This window comes from Sinocyclocheilus rhinocerous, unplaced genomic scaffold (genome assembly GCF_001515625.1).
Source record: "Sinocyclocheilus rhinocerous isolate Xijiao unplaced genomic scaffold, SAMN03320098_v1.1 scaffold1441, whole genome shotgun sequence".
Lineage (NCBI taxonomy): Eukaryota > Metazoa > Chordata > Actinopteri > Cypriniformes > Cyprinidae > Sinocyclocheilus > Sinocyclocheilus rhinocerous.
In genome coordinates this window covers 1433781-1443618 of record NW_015654063.1, presented here as the reverse complement: position 1 = coordinate 1443618, position 9838 = coordinate 1433781, and the positions used below count along the sequence as shown (strand labels likewise).

The window sequence follows — 9838 nt, the reverse complement described above, 5'->3', positions numbered from 1 at the left end:
GGGCCCGTATTCTTAAAGATTCTAAGAATCCTCTCAGAGAGCTCCTAATTTAGCTAAACATTTCTAACTATCTTCTGAGAGCAACTCTGAGCGAGGAAAAGACAAAAACTTTTATCTTAGTGAGGAGGCGGGGCTGAACCCGTTGCTAGCTATGACACAGTCTTTTGAAGACTGAAGTGATTGCTTGGTTGTCCAAGAAGGAAATAAAAGAGCGCTTTTAAGAGTAGCTCTAAGAGTAGCTTTAAAGAGTATTATAAGCCCTCACTTTGAAATTACAAGCGTCATTTTTCCTATTTTACCATTCTCTCTCTCTCTCTCTCTCTCTCTCTCTCTCTCACTCACACATACACACACACACATTATATATGTATATATATTCTTTATTTTTTTTATTTACCATGCTGTCATGCTTAACGTATTTGATAGGAAATGAACAGCCACACAATAAGGTTCTGAAAGTGCTGTAATTGTTTGTGTGATCACTTTGCTTATAGAAGGTTGTGACCGACCCAAATCATTATCACTGCTGCATAGTTGCATTTGTCCAGTTGCCAAATATGTTAATGTAGTGATTACTTCCATTTCTGGTGCAATGGTATTTCTGTGCGGTGTCAGAGATGTTAGCGTGTCTCTAATAAGATCGGTCACAAACATAATCCCTGCACGATCTAATAGCGTCTTATTAACTCACTATCATGCATTGTGCAACACATTTCTTCTCCATTTTTATGTTTCGTCCATTTTCTCTACTGCTAAAGAAACTCTTAAGCCTCTTAAAAGTCCTTGTCCGTACTTCTAACAATTTTGGACCTAAAGACCTCTTTTAAGGGTTAAGATGCTTTCTTAATTACTTTTTTCTTTACTAGGATCTTTTCTTTAATTTTAAGAGGAAACACCCACATTTCTAAGAATTTCCTTAGAATTTTGTTACTAGGAGCAACTCTTAGCACTAAGATTTTTCATGAATACGGGCCCTGATATTACTACAGCAGAATGAACTAAATGAGGCTAATTGGATCAGTTTGTAACACAGAGAGTCATAACTGTAGGGAAGTAAAGAGACAGCACTGGAATGAGCTAAGTATTTGTGCTTTATACTAGTGCTGCGCTGATCACAGAACCGTGCTTCACTGAAAGATACGCTGACAATCGCAGCTTCTATCGAATCGCGATCTCTATTCCATTTCGATTTATCGTGCAGCCCTACATTATACACTACAGTTCTAAAGTTTAAGGCCAGTAAGATTTTTTCTTTTTAAAGAAATTAATGATTTTATTCAGCAAAATAGATCAAAAGCGACAGTAAAGACATTTACAATGTTACAAAAGATTTCTGCTTCAAACAAATGCTGTTTCTTTTTCATCAAAGAGTCCTGAAAAAGTAAATGTATCACAGTTTCATAGAATATCAAAGGGATAAATGAAAATTCTGTCATCATTTACTCACCCTTAATAAACATTTCTAAAACTGGCATATTAGACTAATTTCTGAAGGATCATGTGACACTGAAGACTGAAGTAATGCTGAAAATTCAGTTTTGTCATCAGAGGAATAGATTATTTATTTTTTTATGTATTAAATAGAAAAGTCATTTTAAACTCCAATAACAATTCAGTTTTACTGTTTTTACTTTGTTTTTGTCAAATAAATGAAGCATAAGAGGTGAGCATAAGAGACTTCTTTCAAATACATTCAAAATTTCACTAACCATAAACTTTTGAATGGTAGTACATACAGTGATTAACAAATTTATTAGACCACCACCCAATGTAAGGTTTATGCCACAGCTGCCCTTAACTAACAGTATTGATGATTACCAATTATTTATTTTTTTTTGTTTTATGTTTCTGTAATGGTTAATCCACACCAGTATGTGTAAGCTCTTTAGTCACAGTAGTCTAATGCTAAAATATAATGATTGTTGGGATTTAATGGATTCATAGATACATCGCACAAAAGTTTCATCAAAATCAAGTCTTTGGGAATAGCTAGAAACCTACTAGAAGTCAATAACAACATGCAGGGTCTGAAGAAAAGTACACAAAAACAATGTCAGCAAGAATGCAAGCTGTTATCAAGGCCAAAGGAGGCCATAAAAAAATTAAAATAAAAGATATATCGTTTTTTGGTTATTATATGTGAATAAAGACTATTTAGTTGTTTCAGTTTGTTATTTGCCTAATAAATGACAATACAGTTTTTAGATTTTGACAGATTCCTAAAATATTTGTTTTCTCTCGTTATTGTGACAGGTGGTCTAATAAATTTGTCAAGCGTTGTATTATAATGTATTTATATTTTTTCAAAAAATATTTAACAATATATTTTAATATCTACAAATATGCCAAGAAAACCTCCTTGTCATGGTGCTAGCTTAACACATAAGAATTCATACATAAGAATGCATACATTTTCATTTGGATCAAGCTCAACATTTGTTAATATTTTATATTCCAGCTGAGCTATGGGTTGAATTCTTAACAAATGACTAGGCTCTATGTAAACGCAACTAATGAAATTGGCAAGGCACTCTAATTACAGTGACTATAACTGTCATTTACAGAAAGTCGTCCTCTCTGATCTCCTAGACCCTTTTATCAGTTACAAGCACTCTGCGAAAATCTAATTTCTCTGCATGTGACTGATGGTGAGTAGATGGGATCATGAATGTCTGAATTTCTCATAGCACCCAATTTATTACATGCACCCTTCACATTATATATGAAGCATCATATATAAGCTTTATATTTTCACCCAGCAAGTCACAGATGTGAGAAAATGTCTTGATTAATATTACATCAGAAATTCGACATGATACACTGCATATATGGGGATCTGTCACACTGGCGTGGACGGATAAAATTGTCAAGCCAGAGTGCAAATTTGTATGTTATCCTCCTCCCAGCAGCCAACTGAACTCAATTACACTCCAGTGACTGGGACGCCCAAATAATTCAGCATCCAAATCCAATCACACTGCCATACACACAAATGAGATCCTGATTAACTCTTAACAGGTTGCTCGAGGAATCAGCCAATTGTACACAACATGCTGTAAATGGATAAGGATATTTTTCTACATTTAAAATAAAGAAAACTGTCTTGAGGACCGAATAGCACTTTTTTTTTTTTTGTCCGGTCACCATGACAACATATAGCTTCTTTGTTCCTTCAGTCATATTAGATGCTAGCCCTTCAAAGCCCTTTTCATTTCTCTTTTATAGCTTTCAACAGGGAGAATATATCCAGATACCGCACATTTTAAAAGCTAGAGTCTGACAAGGTATGAATTTTACTTCTCAGTTGGAACTAATCACTAGATTTGCAAAACTATGTCAAGTAAACTGGTTGTTTTTCATGATGCTTTCTTGTCCATTTGGCTGTTTTTGGCCAGATTTTAACGGCAGATTTTTGCTCCCAAGTGAATTTTATAGAAACCAGACTCAATTGTGGTTTTAAACTACTCTTTATGGTAGAACATGACAAACACTTCATGTTTTTGAATTATGCACACTTTTCCGGTCATTTTACTTAACAAAATAAATATCTTAATAGAAAAGATATCTTAAATAATTTCTTAGTTTCTGCATGTTATAATGAGGGATATTGTTTCAATTCATGAAACAGGTTTGTGTTGCCTGACTTTGATAACACACATCTTCAGCACAATTTGCATGCAGTGCAGGTTGCAATATTAATATTATTTTTTTTGTCTCTTATGCACATTTGACAGTAGCTAGTAGTACCTTGAGTAAGGGTGCAGATGTAAATTTATGTTTAGTATCAAAAACAGTAACATCTATAAAATTGCAAAAACCTCATTTTTATATGTTTAGTTATTCTGACTGTTTGAGTTTTATGAAAAAAAATAACCAGTCTTCCACAGCAGCATACATTTAGGTCATGATAACCACAGTTAAAACCACACACACAGCACCTCAATACCATGGTAAAAATGTAGGTATATGGTTGAAAAACAGTAGTCTAAATAAATTTAGTATAAATGCACAAATGCAATAGCTTAATCACAAAAAATACTGTAATTACAGTATATTCCATTAATCCTTTAATGCGTGTCTACATTAATAATACAATAAAATTCCATATGAATATCCCACATTTCTGCCACAATACCATGGTGCAGTGTAAGTGTTACTACAGTAAATCCATTGTAAATGATGGCGATTTGTAGATTGAAAAGTCTTCTGACTGAATTGTTGCGCACAGTGTTTCTCCTGTTTGTCAGCGCTGTTTCATCTGCCTTTAAACTAGTTTAAATCACTAGTTTAGTGGTCGCGTGACCGAGACTTATCAGCGGGTAAACGCATCTGCTCTAGTAAGCTCACGTTGCACTGCCATTTGAATTTTGAGCCATGCGGATAAATGGCCCGTGTGGCACGGTTCAAATGAGCAGCGCTGTTTTGTTCCACTTTTGGCACATAAACATTGATATTGAACATTTATCGAACTCTTGTTATCGTTTTATAGAGGCAAATTAAATCGTTATCATTTTATCGCCCTGCCCTAACATGCAGTCACACATCTAGCAAGTTCTCTGGATGGGTTTTCTGTAAATGTATGCAAGGCAGAAAGAAAGTACTGCCAGTTTCATCTCCTGCTCATGATTCTACAAAAATGGGTTTAAACAAAGTTAACAATGTTCGATAACCAATTTTCTGTTTCAGCAACCAATTAAACAGTCTAGTTCCTCTAAATTAGCCCTTCAGTTTCTCTGAGTTTGGATGAATCAGTGTGCATCCACAGAATTGGCAGCAACTTCAAATATCTTGAGATCCTGAGCCTTTACGTATTCAGTAACAGAAATTAAGGGAGCTTTTAATCCCAAGGCATTTTTTTGACGCACAACACAAAACTGCAGTTTACCTGTTTGACGGCGTACAGCAGTCTCCCATAGCAGTAGACCATGACGAGCACTGGTAGTCCCAAGCAGAATATGAACAGGCAGATGATGTAGGCATGAGACTGGGCCGTACGCTCGGTCCAAGATACAGAGCAGCTGGTTCCCGCCCCCTCCAGGCCGTAACTACTCCAGCCCAGAAGAGGGGGCACTGTCCAGATCAAAGAGTAGAGCCACGAACCCCCTACTGCCAGAAGAGGTTTGCGATAGTCTGGACCACGGTTATGGTACACCGTCAATGTGCTGTAGCGGTCGTAAGAAAGAACCACCAAGGATATCAGAGACACAATGCCTGAGAGAAAGAACATACAGTGTAAGTGTGGCATTTAGCTGAAACTGAGGGCAGTTTTTGTGTGAAGAGCAGCTGTAGCCTCCAAAAGCACTTTAGTCAAACTTAGAAATGTTTAAATATAGTTGCATTAGATATTCAAAGCAAACACATTTGCATTTAAACAATTATGCATTTCACGTAGTTTGTGGTTGACAAATGTTAGTGGATCATGTTCATCGTTAATGTGATGAAACACACTTGTGGTTACTCTGATAGGACGCCTGCGTGCTTGAGGAGAACGGATTTCATACATCCATCAAAAAAATCACCTTGGTTGCACCATTCAAGATTTTATGTAGAGGGGCACTAACTTGCGCACTGCTAAATATGTTTGCGTTGCATCATTAAACTTACTTGAAATATAACTCTACATATAAACAAATATTTACAGATGCCGCTGACGAGGAGTAATGGTTGGAATAATATAGTAGATTGACTTAATTGCATCAATAAGGTCTTGTTTTGCTTGACAGACTTCAACCCTTTAGACATATATGATAATGTTGACATTAACACTCATTTGCATTTTTAAGTGAGAGAACATTACGTAAATAAATTACACCGTAAACAGCTCAAACCTGACCTTTACAGCACACCTCTACATGAATTGGTTAATGTTGTGTGTGTCAAATAAAAGCATCATAATAAATGTATTTAAGTAGTATTTATTATTTATTAATCTTCACTAATTTTAAATACAGTTTCTGAATGTTATTTAAATATAAAATACCTATTGTGTTATTTATGATTAAGCAGTGTTGTATTTCAATGAAAACATTTTTTACTGTTATATGTATAACAAAATATATATTGTGTGTTTGAGTGGTCCAGACGCTACAATATGTTACTGTTAAATATGATCAAGCATAAACTCAGATTCATACCTTTTCAACACAACTTCTGCTCATTTATTTGAAAGCTGCTATTGGATCATTGGGGGTAAATGCCATATTATGTGACTACACATTACTTTACGGAGAGCTTATGAGCTACTAGCTGCCGAATAAAATAATGGTGCAACCGAATAAAAAACAGAGTTAATTGAAAACTAGCTAGTTAGTTACTAAGCCTCTAGTGTGGACTTTATGTTCCAATTTAAGATAAGATTAAGATTACATATGGCTGGTGCAACCCTACCCTTGAGACCAGTTGAATAAATTGTATTAGTAAAATGGGTCAAAATGTGAAGTTAGTTAGAAAAGATATAGCTACATTTGTTTTAGGGAATGGAGATTTACTACTAATCACGGAACCGGCTTTACTGACGAGATGCACATGACAATCGCATGCGATTAATTGCACAGCCCTAATTTGTTTTGTGGTTTGATATTTTGCAGTGAAATTCAGATTTTAGTGTGACTCTAGTGTCCAGTGACTTTTTGGGGCCACTGCAGATTCTTGTCACTGTAGATATTGTCTCCAGTGCACAAATAAGGCCAAGTTCAGAAGGTTGTACAAGTGGATATCTCTGAAAAATAAGCTTTGTTAGAGGTCTTCAATAGAAAAGGCATATAGGGACGCAAACTGTCATTTCATATTTGTCACTTCAAGGCTTTTGCCACCACAAAAAAGCCCTTTTAGCTGTTTCAACCTCAAACCTTTCCAGTACACACACACAGACACACAAACTTTCTTTGGCATCTTCTTTATTGTTCTGCTGTTTAGTCACAAAGTTTGTGTCTTGTGTCTTCGCTTCGTCCTTCAGGACCCATCAATAATAAAGAACTCAAAAAGCCATGGCAGTAAGTTATCAATGCAAGGTTGCAGTCAAAATCTATAAAACAAAATCTCTGAAAATGGAGCATTTGTTCATTGCTATGCCCTTTCACTCCCTGTAACAGCAGAAATATTTGTCCTATCTCTCCTTAATAAAAGAATCAATGTAATCTTATGTGTAATGAAAAACTTATTAGCAAGACAGCACAGTATGACACTCTTCAGTCCACATTACAGACCTCTTGATTAACACTGATGGACTCGAGGATAATTCCTCCAGAAAATGAAAAATTGTATGCACAGGTTTGTACAAATGCCCTCTTATTATCATAATGATGTGATATAAACATAAAATGTTAGAGAAGCAGACTCCGATAGCAGATATTTTGAAGAATGTTGCTAACTAAACAGTTTCAGTTTCCACTGACTTCCTTTTTATGGTCATAAAATTGCAATGGAAGTCCATGGGAAACAAAACATTCTTCAAAATATCTTCTATTGTATTCCACCGAAGAGAGAAAGCCATGCATGTTTGTAACAATATAAGGTTGAGTAAATGACAACATAATTGTAATTTGTGGGTGAAACATCCTTTTAACATAGCATTACTGCATTTGAAGAATTTGCACTTATCAGCAAGAAATTGATATCAGAATATGGGTGATCTGTTCAGTTTATATAAGAATGAAGGGTGGGAGAAAGAAGAATCAGGCAAAAACTGTGACAGGTTACCTGACGTCAGGTAGAAATCAATAAGTAGAGGGATGCAGAGGAGAATATATCATGTGAAAGACAGAAAACAATAGGGGAAGAATATCTTGCCCTTGGTTTTGACATAGGCCTACCATTTTTGAATCTAGACATGAATGCAGGCTAAATATGATTTTCGGTTAAGTGTTAAGATTAAACTTAAACAGTATGATATAGAAATTGAACATTACTAATGATTATTGTGTTCACCCCATAATCTTCCATTTTAAGAGTCTTTCTGTGATGTCTTTTTGATGTTTTTAAAAAAGTTAAAAGTGGCGGTTCAACATTTCGGTCAAAGACCTTCGTTGCCGCCACTTTTAACTTTTCTAAATAAAGGGAGAACACAGTGTGCAGATCCTTTTTGCATGATTTGTTGTATCCTTTGATCTTGCACCTGACTAAGAAGCTTTGGATGTGCGTACTTTGACTTTTTACACTTTTTACACTGTGCGTACTTTTACTTTGTTTTTACACATTGAGGGATTAATTAAAATGAGTCTGTCTAAATCAATAGCAAGATGCATTTAAGCTGATATATTCCTTTAACAATTAAAGTATATCATTACAGCAGTATTCTCTGTGGTAGTAGTTTGTTTGTCTCCTTTCGTTTACTCTGTTTAAATTGTTCTACACATCATTCACTGTGATAAGAGTTACTGACAGAGGCAGAGAGAGGCCTTATCAACCAAACAACAGACCTTGGCTGTGTGTGTAATAACCATTATTAAAGGAAAAACACTAACCTTGAAATGTATAATAATCTGTTGATCAGTGTAATTTGTAATAATTAAAACAAAAAATGCAAATTGAAAATTTAAACAGAGGCAGGAACAATATTTGTCCAGTTTGTTATGTTGTTACTAAAAAGTAAATATATCAGATGTACTCATAAGAGAGACACTGGAGACATTATTTCAATCTGGCACTGCAATACAAGGTCAACTTCAGGTTAGAGCAGCAGACAGATGGTGAACAGAGAGGATGAGTTTACATCACAGCCTAACCAGACATAGCGTGATAAATCAACAAGCAGCACAGTCTCATGTAGCCAGACCTTTGCCTGACGACATTCGGTCTGGGCTCTTCAGTGGAATGAGTGGTTAGCATCCTTGAACTTCCGTACTTTCATGTTTCCCTGCATATGCCACAGGTGCATTCTCTTCTCGGTGAGGTACTTCACCTGATATGCTGTTATAGATGTGAAAAGACACAACAACAAACCAAATGAAATCATGTGAACTCATAAATTCAATTAAGTGCCTCAAACAAACTGCATAAATTTGCCATTAACGTCACAAACTTTCTCAAATCCAGCATTTAGTCCTCTGAAGCGCTCATTGCTGCAGAACTTGTAAACACTGCTTTTGTTTCCTGGAGGATTGCTAAAGATCACCGCACACAACACTCCCCAGAAAACCTGTAGAAGTCAGCCAATTAGATTTGGACTTTTGCCTTTACGAAAGTGTTTTAACATTAGTGTGCCATATGCATCAAGCATTCAGCAACGCATTCAGCTGAGACTATGAGCAACTATACTTGTCTCAAACAAGTATAAATACACTCGTCTCAAACCCTATGCTATGATACTAGCATAGGGTGGGCGATATACAGTATAGGTAAAACAATATTCTAGAACATTTTCAAATATTGTTTTATTTAGAGATGCAATTTTCTTGGCCGATTCCGATTTCCGATTTTTTTGTTAGTGTGATCTACCGATACCGATTTTTGCCGATTCCGATTTTCTTTCTAAGAACTATAATTGACAGCATATACAAACAAAAATCTACTTTTCTTTAACGCAAAGTTTTATTTTAATAAAAAAAACAAGTAAAAAGTCATTAATGTTAACGTTCCAAAACTGACTGTGTTTAACTGGATACTCGCCGAAACAGGCATTTTGACATAATTTTTTATGTATTTGAACGTTTTATTTGTGGCTCACAAGCTGTTTGAGACTGAGGGCGGCTTGTGCGCTCCACTAATATAGATCAGATGGTACGCGCGCTTTTGGTATAAGCACGAAACCTGCGGGAATGACTAAAATAATGCGCAATACAAGCACTATTTAACCGGAGCGAATGAGACGTGTGTGAGAGAGAAGGGGTCGTCGGAGAGA

The 9838-nt window shown here is 35.7% G+C and overlaps 1 protein-coding gene across 1 annotated transcript in view; it reads right to left on the bottom strand.

Annotated features, from left to right (window-relative positions):
• Positions 1-9838, bottom strand: part of LOC107716802 (vertebrate ancient opsin-like) — a 49456-nt gene that overhangs the window by 23371 nt on the left and 16247 nt on the right. Inside the window, exon 2 of the mRNA XM_016523374.1 lies at positions 4886-5211. Within this exon, the coding sequence (XP_016378860.1) occupies positions 4886-5211 (326 nt within the window). The remainder of the gene's footprint in view (positions 1-4885; positions 5212-9838) is intronic.